At 36.4% G+C, this 18,833-nt stretch overlaps 2 protein-coding genes across 10 annotated transcripts in view; one reads left to right on the top strand and one right to left on the bottom strand.

The window, feature by feature from the left end:
* LOC145675019 (15-hydroxyprostaglandin dehydrogenase [NAD(+)]-like) overlaps positions 1-2,795 on the top strand; it is a 48,769-nt gene extending 45,974 nt beyond the window's left edge. The window contains exon 7 of the mRNA XM_081745387.1: positions 504-2,795. Within this exon, the coding sequence (XP_081601513.1) occupies positions 504-621 (118 nt within the window). The 3' untranslated portion in view covers positions 622-2,795. The remainder of the gene's footprint in view (positions 1-503) is intronic.
* Positions 2,796-3,844: 1,049 nt separating this feature from the next.
* The window catches only part of LOC145675852 (uncharacterized), a 30,301-nt gene continuing 15,312 nt past the window's right edge, over positions 3,845-18,833 (bottom strand). For all 9 annotated transcript variants that reach the window (XM_081746612.1, XM_081746607.1, XM_081746613.1 and 6 more), the window contains exon 3: positions 3,845-15,200. In XM_081746612.1, the coding sequence (XP_081602738.1) occupies positions 14,291-15,200 (910 nt within the window). In that variant the 3' untranslated portion in view covers positions 3,845-14,290. The remainder of the gene's footprint in view (positions 15,201-18,833) is intronic.

Here is an 18,833-nt window from a genome sequence, read left to right as displayed (position 1 = left end):
GTTCAATTCCAACCATATTCATAGAAGAAGAAGAAGAAGAATCACAAAAAAAAAACACTAAAAATATTTAAGAAATTGTTTTTGCAGGGCCCTGGCAACATTTGCAGTCACTCTACGCTGATAAAATGATGCTAATGTGTAGGCCAGACACGAGACACTTGTGCCAATGATATAAGAAATAGTGGCCATTGCTGTAGTACAAAGCGAGATAAAACGGCTTTATCATTTTCGAAGGGCTGTTGAATGTTAGACAATAACACTCTTAATGTTACCCCAGATACAATGAATCGCTATGCGAGAATGTGTGAAAAATAAAATTTGCAGTTTTTAAGCGGCTAAACACAAATCTTAATAGTGAACTTAGCCAGATGGTGAAGTAGAGATAGACAATAATTGTACAAGGTACCTGTGGTTGCTTCGCCCTATATTCCTTCTGAGTCTTCTTTAGTATACATATTGTAATTATATTTACCCTGTCTTATTTATATGTCTTTCATTTTCAGAGCTTCAGCTGTTGCAGAAGGTGTTATTAAAATAATCCAGGAGGCAGAAAATGGTTTGGTTTTCGTGTGTGCAGATGGAAAATTAACTCTCTTCCAGTTTGCTCCGCTTGTGTTGTGAAACGAGCACATTTTATTGTATTAACAAATCTGATATATTGTAAATATAAATATGATGAATTACTTTCTATCTCATTCATTTTGTCACAATTGTTTGAACCAAAGCAGAAAGAACGAAAAAATACAAACACAAATATCAGTTTGCTTTTATTGGTGAACAAAATATAGTGAGTACATTGATTATACAAGCTACATAATAATTATTATTACTATTAACCCTTGTGTATTACCTTGGGGCCCTTTTGGGACGCCAGAAATATTTAATATAGTATATTTCTTAACGTGAGTGTCTAAACGTCTGTTCTTGGATTTTCTACCCAGTGTATGTTTCAGGGGCGAATCCAAGACGGACTTCTGGGCTGGCAGTAGGTTGTAATACTGCTACTTTTAAGAGCTCCAAACTCTGGGATGGGTTTTATTTATCCTCTTAAGCGATTGTTTACTGCTGAGGTCGTAGTAAGAAAACGTTTTCTTACATTGCTTGTGACCTTGTCTCTTTCTTCAGGTTACAGTTCGAAACAATAGATATATCGAAACCTACTTATGTTTTTGAACAGTTTGTGAATAGTAAAGGCCTAAAGCCCCTTAGGCCGGACTAGTTACAAAGGGCTAAATAAAGCCCGTTACTTAAAGCAACAATCCCAAAATGATTATATGACTTAAATATTCTGCGCTGTAGTTGCGTCTGTTACCTGGTAACGAGATCGTAAAGTGTTTCTTTTCTAATTTAGATTATGATAATGGTACTGATTTCGAAGGTGAAAGTCTGACTTGGAGTGCAACGCAATACATTATTGTTTTGAAATACATTTGTATAAAATTTCTGTACAAAACACTAATAATTATTTTTTTAATTAGGATCTCTAAGACACCCCACGGTATCTCCTATGTTAGATTTTCCACGGTAATACATAGTGTTGAGTATTCTGCCTGTTGGCAGGTCCTGGAACCAAGAGTCATGTTCTTCCTTTTTTAAGATTCGACTTGCAATTATTTCGTCCACGTTTCTGGGTCTTCAGATTACTCTTTTAAGGGTCTTCACTACAGTGAAATTAAACTAGCGCTAATTTTAGAGTTTTTTTCTGTAATATCCTCAAAACAAATAAAAATATTTAAAAAGCAGAAACGTAGTGAACTAGACAATACGATTTTGCATGTGATGCCGTTATCACAGCACATTTATCTGCTTTCAATTTGGAACTGTAGATAATTTTGCATTGTTTGCGGGTTCTGTAAAGAGCGCCACACTAAAAGCAGATAAGTGAATTGTGCTAAAGGTATCACATGCAAAATCATATTGTCTAGTCCATTACGTTTCTACTTTTCGATTATTTTTGTTTGTTTTGAAGAAATTACAGAAAAACTCTAAAATTAGCGGTAGTTTAATTTCGCTGTAGTGAAGACCATTAACTCCCAATATTTTCTTCTATTTTTCAAATTGTCGATTAGTTGTGTTCTTCTTCTCACTCTTCGCTTGCCTTCCATCTTATCTTCTATGACGATATGAAGAAAAGTTCTTCGCAAGCTGTGTCCAATCCAATTGGCCTTCCTACGAAGGACGCTTGTCCCCTTTCTTCCTACTTTAAAAACATCTTCGTTTGCTACTCTCTCCGTATATTTTATCTTCTCTGTCTTTCTTTGAAAGCTTTTTACGTATTTCTTCTCTAACTTCCCTTATGTCCAGGTCTCTGAACCATGCAATCGAATACTCCATATATATCACTTGACCATCTTCTTTCTTAGTCTAGTATTAAGCCTAATGGTTAAAAGTAATCTTTTCTTGTTGAATGGCCCTTTGACTGACAATTCTTGACCTCATCCCTTTGGTGCAGTAAGCGTCTTTCGTCGAAATACTTCTCCGACATTTAAACTGATGGACTTCTTCAAATTCTTTGTGTTCTACTCTGACACATAAGGGCGCGTTCTCATGAGTTATTCTCATGACTTTAGATTTTTAGATGCTGACTTCCATTCCATGTGATTTCTCAGTATCAATAATATTGTCAACTGTTTTCCTATGATCTTCTGTAATCTTTCTTCGATGTTATCTATAATAACCGTAGCATTGCTTACCTGACTTTGTCAACGATCTGCCCTCCAATTCCGATTTCTCCAATTCCCATTATTGATTCCTTCATTAACATTCACTGAAAATGTTGAATAACTAGGGCGACATACTACAGATGGTGATCAGAAAAATGGAAACACCTGTAATTGGTAACATGTCAGATGTATGGGTTGGCAGTGGTGTCGTGGCCGCAGCGCCGGACCGCTCGTGGTGGTGTGTTAGGTCGGACTCCACACTACGTCAGGCGCAGTGGAACAGTAGTGTCCGGTGGCTGCAGCAGACGGAGGTAGTGTAAAATGGGAGACCTCTCAGATTTTCAAAGAGGGCAAATTGTTGGTGCGCGGTTATGTGGAGTGAGTGTGACGGCAGTGGCTACTGTGTTAGATGTGTCGCGTGGGACAGTGTCGAAGGTGATGATGGCCTACACAACACAAGGGAAAACCACATCGGGGAAGCGGAACAGTGGGCGGAAGAAAATCATGAGTGACAGGTCACGCCGGGTATTAAAGCGCATTGTCACGCAGAACCGTCGTGCCACTGTGGAGCAAGTGACGGAGGAACTCAATCAGCACCTCCCCCACCCTGTTTCGACAATCACAGTCCGCCGCGAATTACATGACATGAACTTACGGGGTCGTGTTGCAAGGGCCAAACCGCTCATCAGGAACCATAACGCTTTCACACGCCGCAAATGGTGCCGCGACCATGCAACTTGGACCGTTGAGGACTGGAAACGTGTGATATGGTCGGATGAGTCATCCTTCACCCTATTCCTAACCACGGGCCGTATTTATGTGTGGAGAACGCCCAAAGAAGCTTATGATCTGCAGTGTCTCCGCCCAACTGTGAAACATGGCGGCGGCTCGGTGATGCTGTGGGCCGCTATATCATGATTTTCATTGGGTCCTGTGGTCACACTTAGCGGACGAATCACTGCCAACGATTATGTCGAAATTTTAGGAGACCACTTGCATCCTATGGTCCGGATGTTGTTCCCGGACAATGACGCCATCTTCCAGGATGGTAATGCACCCATTCGCACAGCTGGCGTTGTTGCAGCGTGGTTTGAGGAACATCGGGATGAAGTTCAACACCTACCCTGGCCCGCCCAATCCCCAGATATCAACATAATTGAACATCTGTGGTCCTTCTTGGAAACACGACTCCGGCGACGATTTCCAGCTCCATCCTCTCTCACAGAACTGGCCGATGCCCTGCACGTGGAATGGTGTAAAATTCCACTTGCTACCATTCACGACCTCTATGCCTCCATCCCACGTCGCATCAAGGCTGTTCTGAAGGCGAAAGGTGGCCCGACACCATATTAATCTGGTGAGTTGCAATTTCGTTCAGGTGTTTCCATTTTTCTGATCACCATCTGTATATCCTTGTCTGACTTGCTCTTTCAAGCTCCATACTATTTGTTTCTCCTTGATTCAAGTGCAACTTCACTCGCTGTCCTATGCACAGATTGTGAATGAACGTCGATCTCTTCGTTGAAACTGATTTCTTTAAGAATCTTCGGAAGTTGGGTCCAATTGAGCAGGTCAAAAGCATTTTGCCAGTCGATGAAGTACCAACACAACTCCTCCTTTACGTCAAGAATGTGTTTTGGAGTTCCCTCGTGGTTAAACGGTTAGCGTACGCGCCTTTTCGCGTTGAAGACTTGGTTCATTACTCTGCGGGAGCTCACGTGATTCAGATCTCACGTTAGCTGTAGGTCCACGTCTCACAAAGCTAACTGCTGAAAGAGAAGCTAAAATCAAAATCAAATCAAGAACTCGTTTTGATATAATTCTCATTAAGTCAACAGCATCTGTGTGACTTTTAATTTCCGGAATGCAAATTGATTTTCCTACAACGTCTCTTCTATTTTACTTTCCAGCTGCCTGTTCAATACGCTCGCAATAACCTTTCCAGCGTGGGAAATAAGACTAATAATTCTGTCATTAGTGCATTTCTTTGCTTGCTTTTTGTAAGGTAATGCAACCTTGCAACATCGAGAAAATCCTTTGGTCATTGTTCACTTAGAAAGATCTTGTTAATAAGTGAGGTCAGTACCTTCATTGCATTGTTTCCTAATCCTTTGAGCAAATCTACTGGTATATCGTCGCCGCCAGTGGCTTTCTTCCTTCGCATGTATTTGATGGCTTGAACTTCTTCATTTTTCAATATACCGGGTCCTTTCTCTATATCATGCGCTTCTTCCTCTCTTTCGATCGCAATAATTTTGGGCGGTTCTTCTGATCATGCAAATCCTTTATACTATATCAACACCAGGTTTTAAGGATTGTTTGAAGGTCAGTGAATACGCGACGTTCTTGATCTTACATTCCAAACGTGCATATATTTTATTACCTTTCCCTTCTAATTCTTGTTTCCTAATACATCATATCATATCTACCGAGCCGTTAAAGTTCCATAAATTCTTCACATATCTGTTCCATGCACTTTTTTTCTCCTTCTTTCTTCTCAATTGATCATTCAGCTTTCAGTATTCTTTTGTCAGTGGTTTTCGGCCTTCTGCATTTCTCAGTCTTCTTTAAGCATCACTTCAGTTACCATGCTTTTCCTGGTGCTTTTTCTATACTGTCACTGTTGTTGTGAAGGATGTCTAGTATTATTTGTTTAACTCTTCTCCTCACATTATTCTCAATACTTAATCACCCTAACTTCCATTTTTCGATTTTTCCTCCCATTTTTGTTGATTGACTTTAACCAGATTTGTACTTTCACCCCTAGGAGATTGTAATCTCATTCAATGTTTGTTCTTGGTAGTGTCTTCACGTCTCGTAAACATTCCTGAAACGTTGCTTCACAAGAATGTAATCGATTTGGTAGTGTTTGTCATCTCCTCGACCTTTCCTGGTGTACAGCTTGTTTTCTTCTTTTCGTAAAGCACATATTCATCGCCACCACATCATGTTGCATACAGAAATCGAAAAGTATTTGCCCCCGTGCGTTTCTTCTACCTAGTCCAAATAGATCCACCACCTTATTCGTAGCTCTTTCTTCTACTACAGTATACTACTGTGGTTTTCCCATTAGTATGGTCTTCACCATTCCTCTTCCCTGTTGATGCAATATGTCACTAATCTCATGGTATATTACTTCTACTTCATTGCCGCCATGGTCGGTTCTTGGAATACCGTATACACTTTTATTATCACGATATCCATTGGTCTTGTACACAGCTTTACAAACATCAAGTGTGCACTGCAGCATTTTTTCGTTTACTATTTCTGCTATTGCGTTCCTTATTGCTATCGTGACACCATTCTCGGCCTTAACTTCACTTGAATACAATATTGTGTAGTGTCCGATACTGTCTCACCTTTTCCTGACTATTGAACCTCATTATGTTAAGTTTTCAATTTTTCATTTCCACTTTTACCCGCCCGTTATACAATACGTACGTTCCAGGTTTCCATGCTGAAATGAAAGTTACTATTATTACTATCTTCTCTTATGATTGTTCCCAGAGTAGTCCCCACCTGGAGATCCGAACGGGTAGTATTTTACCAAAAGAAGAACCATCATTATATTTTTCTCCTTCTTCGTCCATCCTGGGAAAAACATAGTTTGGTAGCATTCCCATACCCTTTGCATACTTCCATGCCGTTGGCCACTCTGTGGCTTATTTACGTTTTAGAACAGTTTTCCTGTGCAAGGACAAGAAGGTACCCTGATCTCCATCTTCTCATCCGCTCTCAGAGATCGTTGGTACCTGGTAGAGTTTGGCTACTTATCCTGGAGTCAGTTGATACCAATTTACGTTAGACGCCTAAAATATTGCCCGCTTTCTCCCGCGAGGAAATGTAAATTGGGAATTTTCCCTTCGTTTAGGATGAGGTATTCTTCAAACCTCTCTAGTACCATCCACATAATAGGCAAATATTATTTTCATATAGCACTAAATATGTATATTAGCTTAGTATTATTGTTCTTTCACATGTTTCTTTTACGTAACAAATTGCTAAACACGTTCAAATTTACGAAGCAATTCGTCTTCTATAGTTCCTTCAGAAGCGAAAGAAGAAAGTTACGAAGACTACAATTAAATACATAAATCTACAATTCCATTTCATATATTACAATTATAATTATTATTAATGTGGGCAAGAGTAATACATAATAAACAATTGTTTTAAGTATAATGATAAAAAGTAAAAGGCAGAAAATAATAACTACATTCTAGAGATATAAATAAGACAAAATATATTAAAATTAAAGATGTTCTTAAAGAAGTTGTTCAGATGTAAAGGTTACTGTTAGAGATATCTAAATTTGCATTCAAGGAACACTCCCTTATTTTTAAAATTCACTAACTTATTAAGGATGAAATTGGCAACAAACCGTGAGGTACAAGTTCTGACTGTTCTGAGCTAACGCGCTGTGACTTTTCTCTCTGGGAATTTCTTAAATAATTGACTTAAGAAACTCTTCAAAAACAATCACACAACTTCGAATATCAATGGAATAATCGATGAAACATAGAAGACATTCGTATATAAAGCTAACTTACGCTTAACACATTAGACTGAAACGTTGAAAAGATGAAGTAGATTTTTCAACTACCTACGGAAAGAAGGAGAAATCAGATCTCTGGTGTCCTATCGCAGTTTTTTTTTTTTTAATAGCAAACGACTTATTTACGTTTTTTGTATCAGTTCTCAACTGTAACTTTATACAGATCAAGTATAATATACGTACTACAAACTGCTAGAGAGCATCACAGTTTCAGTTTATCTAATCAAAAACGTATTTTTACTTCAATCCTCATACAAAATAAATTTATTCATTCATCATTCAAGTCAATAACGTACAACAGTTTTTGAAAATGATCGTTTCTGTACAAAAACATACGAATGAAATTCAGCACATATAGTTAAAATTTCTATCACTCGAGAGCCATAAAACTGTTGCTGTTTCATAAAACTTTTGACACATAACATATTAGTATCGAACTGTTATTGTTTCAGTGTTCAGATATTAATCAGTTACAGATTATTGAGTTAATTTGAATTTGAATTTTCAACTTTCTTTCAAGAGTTTCATTAACCGTTTGCAAAAAAGTTACTATTAGGGTTTGTTTCACGCATATTTTGAGGATTAATTGTATGGTAACAATTCATATCTGATGTAAAGATGTGAAGTTGAGTTGAGTTGATTTTAGTTTAGCGTCCCTTTCAGCAGCGAGGCTATATGAGACGTGGACCTACTGATTAACGTGGAATCCGAACCACATGAGCTCCCGCCGGGAATCGAACCCGGGTCTCCCACGCCAAAGGCGCGTACGCTAACCGCTTAGCCACGGAGGAGTTCTAAAGATGTGAAGTGTATATATCGAGAGAGAGAGAGAGCGGGAAAGGTCTAGGAACGGTCTAATATCTCGCGACATATACAGATCACAAAACAAACAAAAACACGTGTTGAATAGCTTTGAAAATTCTATTCAACGATACTAAACACAACCTCTATCCTCACCATTTTCGGAGGTAAAGGGTTTAACTTTAAAATTTTACATGGGAACCCCCATTTCTTATTGCACATTTGGGTTCTCTAGAGAAAAGGACAGTGATTTGACCCAGAACTGAAAACAGTCCCTTCATGGACGGCGCTTGAATAGACACATACAAAACAGAGGATATTAAAACGTTATCAAAATGAAAATTGTCAGTCCCGTGCTCTGTTGTCGTACTGTTAGCGCACTATTGCACTGCGGATTCAGATATCCTAAGTTCGGTTAACAAGCAGAGTAACGTTTTTATATGTATGTTTTGTACCTAAATAATAAATTCGTACATTTTAACTTCGATAAAAGTTATGTTTTTTCCATAGTTTATTAACCTGCAAGAAAGTACAAATGGCGACAAAGGTAGTTTGTTTTTGTTGTCAATAACTCTATGAACTCTAATCCTAATAACCTTATTACTAAGAACTACTTCATAAAAGAGGTTTGCAAAAAAAATTATCGAAATTTGTTTTGTATGTAAACTGAATAAAGTATTAATTGAAGTTTAATCATATGGACAAACAAGAATAACAACAAAAGATAAGAAGTTGTCACAAGCGGGAATCAAACTTCCGAACTCAGATTCAACAGTTCATTACACTAACCGTATGGCCATAGAATAAGAGATTGGCAAATAGAATTTTATGTTCTGGAACCACCCCTTTTTTCGATTCAAGCTCCATCTGTGAAGGCAGTTTCAGTTCTCGGTCATTCCACTGACCCTTTTTCTGAAGAATCCAAATCAGTGATAAGTAATGGGGGTTAACATTTAAAATATAAGTTACCCTCCTTGCCCTCGAAATGGTTGGGAATAAGGGGTTGGTTTTGGTGTCATTGGATAGCTTTTTCAGAACTATTAATGTGGAGTTTTGTTTATTTTGCTAGTCTGTATTTTCACGAGATAACGGACCGTTTCGAGACTTTTTCGCTCTCTCTCTCTCTCTCTCTCTCTCTCTATATATATATATATATATATATATATATATATATATATATATATATATATATATATATATATATATATATATACCCTTGTTATAATTGTTAATTCATAGAACTTACTTCAATGGAAATGAAGCACTGTCCTAGATTCGACATTATAAAATAGAAGTCTATAGACTGAAATAATGTGACGTCACATCCTTTTCGTTACCATGGTGATCGCCATTTTATTTTGTAAACAGCAAGTAGCTTAAATACCTGAGGACCTAAATACAAAGCGAAAACATAATGAAATATTTCGGAATTGCAAACATTATAACTCTAACTAACTAACTCTATGGCCTATGGAACCCAGAGGTTCAATGCCGCGTTCACAAAAGCTCTCCACTGATTCTATCCTTAGCTAATTGGATCCAGTTTCTACTTTGTATTCCTATCTCTGCGAGATCCATCTTAACATTGTCCTCCCATCTGCGACTAAGTCTTCCTAATGGTCGTTTTCCGATGGGTCTTCGAGGTAAGACTTTGAAAGCGTTTCTACTTTCTTCCATTCTAGCTGCATGACCTGCCCACCTAAGCCTCCTAGATTTGACGACCCTAACAATGTTGGGTAAACCGTATAAATTATGTAGTTCCTCGTTATGAAGTTTCCACCATTCTCCACTCCCGTTCCTCTTGGGTCCCAATATTCTTCTCAGGATCTTGTTCTCAAATAATTTCAGTCTATGTTCTTCCCTCAGAGTAAGCGACCATGTTTCGCAACCATACAGAACAACAGGCATGATTATCGCTTTATATATTTTAAGCTTCAAATTCTTCGACAGAATTTGGACGACAAGAGATTTTGAACCGAGTGAATGAAATATTTATATTTCTTTTTAAATATTTCTAATCAATGAAATTAAAAAAAGGAGATACAGAAAAAAGAAAGAGAAAACAAGTGTACTCACGTTGTTCATAATCAGATATTACACTTAAATAATTCTGGAAAATTTTTGATTAATTAATATATGTATCATAACATTGCATATATGAACAGAATTAATGTTTAACAATTGTTTAAAATATATGCTGAACCATTCATAATTTGATGTTTTTTATTGAACTGTTTCTAAATGCTTTAAAAAATTGATAGGGAATATCAGAAAAGATCTTACCTATATCCACTGATGGTCCGGATTGAAAATTTCCAAATGCTTGCTTTTCTCCGCTTTCTTTTGTAATATTGTAGATATTAATATTGTGCACTTCCATAATCAAGAGTGGTCACAAGAAAAATAAATGTCCCAGTAGAATTAACATTATTCTAAAACATTGTTTTCTTTTAAAATCGTATGTTTTTACAGTTCCCCTTGTGCCGACAGTTTATCAATCTGCACGTTAGGGAGTTTATATTCTGTACAATTGCTTCGTAAGGTGGATTACATGATAATGATGTTTACATTAATTATTTGATTTCTACATTATCACTTAGAAATGTGTAGCTTTTAAAATAAGTTCCTTACATATTACTCTTTCTTTTTGAATTTTCTTCATTTTATTCGTAGTTTCCTAAACGCATATCCATATTCTAAATCTGTATCCTGTCCCACCAACTTTAGAGCCGTTAAAACATTTTATAATTGTAAATAAATTTACAGCTGGTGTCCTTGTTTGTACTAGAATTTAAAATACACCATTCGCTTAATGAGTTTGTATAGAAAAAACATGGCGATCATCATGACAACGAAAAGGAAATGACGACATCGCTATTTCAGTCTATTACAACATATGAAGGAGAAAGTATTTTAACCAACCTTAAGGGAAGAAAACTGGACAGATTTTTCGCTCCCAATATTCTTGGAGCATTTTCTTTTTTCTGATATTTCCCTACTGCTCATTCATTATTTGCTTAAAGGAAACGTACAAGCACAGTGAAGATAATAAATACCATATGCAAGCCAAGTCCAGCTTGCTTCTGATCGAGCTCTTGCACCAAATATAATGAGTGATATTTAATCCTTAGACAATAGCCCTCTTGCTCAACAAATCTTGTTCACATCTGACCAGCAATTAAACAGAAATAATATGCTACATAAAAGCCGCTTAGTAAACTAAGTCTGTTTTAGGCAAAGCTCCAATGACAATATATCGACCTTTATTTTTAAAATCGGCTACTTATTCAACAAATTTGGTATAAAATCCGAGCAGTAATTGACGCTCGGACGCAACCTACGCTTACACACAATAACCCCTGAAGCAAAACTAGAAGCTATCCTAGCTTTACTCCGGGAGCTGCAGCTGGTTCGATCTCTGACCAAGTATCTTAGTAGTGGACAAAATTCTGTCTGTGAGTTTTTTTTACTTATTTTTATTTCCTCCCACATTCCTATTCCACCAATTCTTCCATCATCACTCCCTTACTATAATCTTAATTTTCCTTAGTGTGAAGGGTTAAACCTGGGACGTTAAACCTAAATATTTCATTTCATTTCATTTATTCAAGAAGCTGAAAATATGTTTTTCTATTAAATAAGAACAATACGTGGATCTTTAAACATCATTACACCTTCAACTGTATCACATACGTGTCAAAAATAATGTTACACTCCTGTTTGTTAACATTCACGATGCTTTTAACTTTCCACTATTGACTAAATTACGTGACCCACAAATATTTTTTTAAAATTTCTCTATGTGACCAACTGGTTTCCACAAACGAATGTTTGAATAAATAGTTAGGGATCAGAAACACGTGGTTTACTAGATATAATGATACAAAACCTTACGTTGCTCTAAAATATTACAATGTAAGGTTTCCTAATTTGCTCTTACTGGTTCGAGAAGGTATGTTTTTTGAAAGTTTGACTTATCTCTGAACATCTCACTTCGCATATGACATGTCACAGCTCTTTCACTTACGTATATAATAATGTCCCTCGGGCGTAATTTAACATTTAATGGCTTTTCACACTTTCCACACGTGTAAGGTTGATCATTTGAACATGATACAGTGCGTCCCACTAGCTTTCGAACCCGAAAAAAACGTGTAATTTCCGAACAAATACAAATAGAAAAATGAAATTCACCATACACGTACCTTGTATCATGCTGAATACACGACCGTCACAGCAGGTGCTGAAAATGTCCTCCCTGGACGTCAAGACATGTTTGTACACGGCGTTCCATATTGTGAAAAGTCCGATGTAGAGTCTCCGGTGTGATCTCATGAATCACATTCTCAATGTTGTTTTGCGACTCTTGCAGTGATCGTGGGTTGTTTCTGTAGACACAACTTTTAAGAAAAACCCATAAGAAGAAATCAGGTGGTGTAAATCCGGGGATCTTGGGGGCCACAATCCTTTGGAGATTATCTTGTCACCAAAAAAGGATTCAATTTCTGCCATGGCCACGTTGGAAATATGGCATGTTGCTCCGTCTTATTGGAAATAACCGCGACGCTCGTCCAGCTGATTCACAAATTCACTGAAAATGTGTAAGTAAACTTGTGTGTTTACTATATCTTCAAAGAAGATGGATCCAATGATACGCTGTCGGGAAATTGCACACCAAACTACCACCTTCAAGGGATGAAGCGGAATCTCGTGGTACACATGCGGATTTTCGGCGGCCCACACCCGAGTATTCTGCGAGTTCACATAACCGGAGAGATGGAACCAAGCTTCATCTGTGAACCAAGTATAGTCTAGGATTCCTGGATTGTCATGCAACAAAGCTTGCAACCAACGACAATGCATCACGCGCTTTTCCCAATCTGTAGTCTTCAACTCCTGGACGACAGTAACGCGATATGGAAACAGTTTGGCTCTTTTCGCGGCTCTTTGCACAGTTGACTTTCACATCCCTACCTCTTGTGGTAATCAACGCAGGCTCTTCTTAGGGTACTGCAAAAGACGTTGCCGCATATTCTGTACTCTCTCCTCGGACATCCGTGGACGGGCGCCTCCATGACCCGTACGCAACGTTCCTGTTGTTTCGAACTTGTTCACCAAATGATGTATTGATGATTTCGATGGTCCTTTACGGCATCCAAATTCATGGCAAAATTCACGTTGAACGGTCTGATACGATCCCGATATCCAACATTTTTTTACAATGAACACGCGTTCCTGTACGGTGTACAGAACCATCCTCACGATCCAGCGATTCGAGTCACACTAACGCACGCGCACCACGCCAAGCAGCCCTTTCCCTGGCGCCACCTATCGTCTTTGTTTTGACATGTGAACTTCTCTTCAATACTTTCTCGTGCTTAGCATGAAACACGGTACGTGTATTGTGAATTTCATTTTCTTATGTACATTTGTTCGGAAATTGTAACTTTTTTTCGGGTTCGAAAGCTAGTGGGACGCACTGTAGCATATCCCTTGTTAATTGTACCAATGATTGATCACTTTTCCACATTCTTCAAACGTATGAAGTTTGCTGACCGTATCTGATGAATTTACAACCCCTAAATCAGGTATTACAAAATTCTTCTCTAACTTCTGGCAGTATCAGATTTCTTATCTGAATGCATCCTTATGTAAATATTTGAATTTAACTTCTTACTAAATTCTCCTGCACACGCCTAACACTGAGTTTCTTTAACCTGTGTTTTAAAATGTTTCTCTTGAAAGTTAATTAAAGATTGAATCGCCTCTCAAGATCCTAACACGTATGATTATTTATTTCTTTATCTGCTAACATCTATCTTCAACAGCTTACTGCTTGAATAAATCCCTCTCTAGTTGAGTTGAGTTGATTTAGTTTAGCGTCCATTTCAGCAGCGAGGCTCTATGAGACGTGGACCTACTGATTAACGTGGAATCCGAACCACATGAGCTCCCACCGGGAATAGAACTTGGGTCTCCCGCGCCAAAGGCGCATACGCTAACCACTTAGCCACGAGGGAGCTCAAATTCTTCTCTAGAAATCTGGTGCGAACGAGGTTTTCAAATACATGCATTAAAAGGTACTTTTTCGAATATACTACTGAATATCCTCACACACTATTGAGTTATATATATAATTTTTTTTATTTCTATCAATTAATTTTCAAAATCTTTCACTCACACAATCGTTAATTAGATGAGGTTAAACAACTTCATGTAGAACAATGAGGCTTCTTGAAGTTGATTTTTTAAGTTCTTCACATGTACATTCTCACGTATGTAGAGCCACGTGTCTACCCAAATCTATTCTTCGAACATATCTCTTCCCACATTTCATGCATGAATGATGTTTTTCACCTGTATGTTTTAACATGTGGCCTTTCAAACTGTATTTGTCACTGAATTCTTTCTTACACACCTGGCATATGTGTGATTTCTTGCCTGTATGTTTTAACATGTGAATTTTCATTTGTGACTTCTGAATAAATCCCTTGCCACACACATCACACTTTTGAGGTTTATCATCCGTGTGCGTTAACAGGTGGATTCTTAAATATGATTTATAGCTAAATTTCTTCCCACATTTGTCACAGCTGTGAGGTCTTTCTCGAGTATGAATAACCATGTGTACAGATAACCCTGAACTATGAACAAATCCCTTTCCACATACGTGGCAGGTATGACGTTTCTCGCCTATGTGTGTTAAGATATGAGACCTCAAATTTGAATGATCGTTAAATCCCTTTCCACACATCTGACAAGAATACGGTTTCTCATTATTATGTATTTGCATGTGTCTTAATAAGACTGATTTTCGAGTAAATCCTCTCCCACACTCCTCGCACATATAAGGTTTCTCACCTGTATGTCTGAGCCAATGATGCTTCAAATCTGATTTATAAATATATCCTCTTCCACACTCCTGACAAATATAATATTTTTTGCTTGTATGTGATATTACATGTTTTGCAAAACTAGTTCTTCGAATAAACTTTCTACCGCACTCGTCACACGTATAGGGTTTGTCATTTCTATCCTTTACTATGTCTCCTTTTACATCTGAACGTACAGGAAATCTTTCATGACATTCCCCTTCTGTATAAGGTTCTTTTGAATGAGGAAATTTTTCAACTCGTGAAATAACTGAATTGTACTCTGTAGAAAGTGTATGTTTGTGGAACCTGTAAAAAATTTAAATGTACAAGGAAATGAAAATTGAAATAAGTATTATCCAACTTCTAATCAGTTCATTAATTTGTCGTAATACATCTAAAACAAGAAAAATGACTTTTTGCAAATAGTAATAGTTTCATGAATTAGTTATCCTCTGCGTATTTAGTGACGTACTGAAGATAGAAACTATGCACCTATTACATACTATTTACTTTTTAAAAAAATTTGCGCTATTGACAGGTTTTATAACCATTCAATTGCCCAAACAATGAGAACATATTGCACATATGGACAGTATTACATTTAATTATAACATACAAATCTACGCGTACGTTAAATGTAGACTGAAAACATTACTATTGCTAAGCCTTAAGTTGAAGGACTTTGAACCCTTTGTCTAAATTTAAAACTGGTACAAACATAGTATTACGCAAGTTCTGTACTTTTGAAATAGAGTAATTTCTCGGCAGAATATTACACGATGTGTAACACAAATGTAACAAGCTTTCCAATCTTCGGTGTTTCATCTCCTTTTCTCGCATCTTACTTGATGAAACCATTTCGCTGCGCTGATTATTGTTCCAGTATGGTGTTTACAAAAGTAACTGACACTAGTAGTAATTTCACAATGACAGCAAGTACAAACAATATACTGAAAAAATTGTGGATTTTACTCTATATGCTGGAATAACATATTATCATCTCAAATAAATAAAAACGCAAAAAAAAATCTTTCAGTACCTTCTATGCATGCTCCTCAAAGGTTGTAAGCTTCTGTAGAAACAGAAGACCCAACTCGTGGATTTAGGTGACACCGCAACCAAACTAGAGTAGATAATACCAAGAAATAGTAGAAGTGTCCAAGTTTTTAAGTGCCGAAGCATATATTTTCTATATCGCAACAATTAAATCAAATCAATATCGAAAACGAGCTTACGTGAAATCAAATCTAAATAATTATCTTTAAAATAAAAGGGACAAAATTTTCATTAAGTTCATTCACAATCTAAGAATTTATTACTTTGTAATCAAAATCACTGTTTGTAATTATTTCTCCCATTCATAGAAATTTGGGCAGAGTAGCAACATGAATGTCAGACACGCTTATAGTAGAGGACAATTTGAATGTGCAATGTACAGCAAGCCCTGGTTCGGAAAGAAATAAAGAACTTCATGTATGAAACACATGTTGAACTCTATTCCGATATTGAATTCTCTAAGCAAGAAAGTACTTTGAATTTACAATCCTTGGTTAATTGTTGAAAATTTACAAATATTACATAAGTAAATTGACGGATAGTGCTAAAACGATTCCTTGTAACCACGTAAGTACAATTAAAGATGTTACATTCGCATTTTAAAGCTAATTGTGGAGGCAAAAGTGCTTCAGGATTAGATTGACAAGAATGATAAATCAAGTTCAATAGTGTAGATAGTATACTCCATTCTTCAAGTTTCACAATATCAAGTAAAATTATGAAAACAAAAATATAACAATATCATACATGTAAATTTCAGATTTGAGAATTCTTACTTCAATTTTATACAATTTTTTTGTAGATCATCTGCACTACGAAACAAGCGATAGAATACGGATGGGAGAAACAACAAAATCAGAATCAGAAAAATAGAACGGGAAAATATAAATCAGAAAAATCAGAAACACTAAGTAGTGAGCGAAGTGGTCTCACATTTGCAGTAAAAGTCAAACGTGTACGTAATTCATGATCTTCGTCATTTATGAGTTAACATTGCAGTCAGTAGACAAGTTTATGGACATCGCGAAATCAAACAACTGGAATGAAAAGGAGAAACTTAATAAAGACCTCGTTTTTTAAATTAAATCAGGGGTATGGGTTAAACCTTTTTTAAATAAGAAGAATAAATAATTGAAATTTTACATGAAGAATCAAAACAATTAACTTTTAAAGATGCAAGAAGTAAACTTTTAACTTTAAAAGATCATGAACAAAGTATGAAAAACAGATTGTAAAGGAACATGAACTTACATGAGTATCACAAATTATCCCTTAATAACAAATGGGAGTCTAATTCATCATTAAAGGGAGTAACAGTATTAATATTTACTGGTTTATACCTTTTTTATATATTGAAAAAATCAAAACAAAGCAAGTTAATTCAGATAAAGGCTAAAGTAATGTCGCAATGTAATTCCTTAAGAAAGCCAGAATTGACAGAAAAGAACTTAAGTAAAAGTCGAACAAGTAACATGGAAAAGGAAAGAGAAGCTGTAAATAAAATGAAGAAACTATAGTAACATATTATTTTCAGACAAAATCACGATCAAGTATTAATCGGGATAATATTAATGATGGGGAAAGTGAAACAATTAGAAACAAGGGCTCAGAAATTAAAGTTAGAATTGGAAATACGAAGAAATAAAACCAAGTAGTACGGAGAATCAAAGAAAGAAATTAGCTTAACAAAAACTGATTAAAAGAAGGATTATACTGATTTTGCCCTAGAATTATATCTCTTTTGACAGTGTAAGGTGCACTAGTCTAGTGCAATAATTAATATGCACTACCCAACGTGAAAATAATAACACATTAGATGGAGTAACTTAAAAATCCAACATGTTTGCAAAAGTTTGCAAAAGTGTATAATACAAATAGTAATATTTGTATTATACAATTCTGCAAACTTACATGCGTCCTTATAGTTTGATTATTTAAACCGTTATATCGTTACTGTAATAATTAAACAAGTCTCTTAATACCATTTGCTGCAATAACAAAGGGTAAAATACAGGAGTCAACTTACACACAAGGCATAATCAACAAACAAATCAATATTAATCAGTACAATTTTTAACTGACGTTTCCTTTTCCTCTGGTTAATGCGATATTTAAAGGATGTTGCCCTAAAGCTGGATATACACAAACACTATATAAAAGTTATCGTTGCAGTTTTGGTTGTAGTGGACCGTACTGAACATATTAAAATGGTTAAATAATTTATGCATCTCATGAATTCTTGGATCTTAACCGAAAACTAAATTAAACGACTTAAAATTGTTGGACATGGTCGAGAATTCACTGAGGATTAACACACACATGATCGAAACTCTATATCATCTAGAATATTCCATGATAAATGTTACATTGACAGACTCCAAGCCGAAGCAGGATCGCTCTGTGGAGGACTTACTTCTGGTGCCTGAGGTCCCTTGATCATCTCCAGCGTAAAAAGTTTATGGTGAACTTTGTGTCCCTGGGTTTTCTGTGAATACTCTCGTTTCCTCTCACATTCTCATTCCACCAATTTTTCCACTATCATTCACTTTACCTTAATCATCCGTCGATTTAGGCTAAAGCGGATAATCATGGGGCGTTAAAATGAAGATAGAATTTTACAGAACTATGTTATAGTTTTTTTTTTTTCTTCGAGCAAAATCAGCAGTTTATAAGAAATGAGTAATCTATGAATTCAATAGTCTTTCTTTCTTACTCTTGGGGATATTAGGGTACGTTCCTGCTTCACAACGAATAATGATCACTAGTCTTGATCTTCACAATTTTATTTTTTTTCCTATTATCCAGTATACCCTACGGATCATCAATAATAACGTATATGCACGGTATTATTACAGAAGAAACGCGCTAATTATAGTTTCTATC

The sequence above is a fragment of the Thermobia domestica genome, chromosome 18 (genome assembly GCF_964235325.1).
Source record: "Thermobia domestica chromosome 18, izTheDome1.hap1.1, whole genome shotgun sequence".
Classification (NCBI taxonomy): Eukaryota; Metazoa; Arthropoda; class Insecta; order Zygentoma; family Lepismatidae; genus Thermobia; species Thermobia domestica.
The sequence above is the reverse complement of the archived record's forward strand: the minus strand, read 5'-3'. Positions and strand labels throughout refer to the sequence as shown.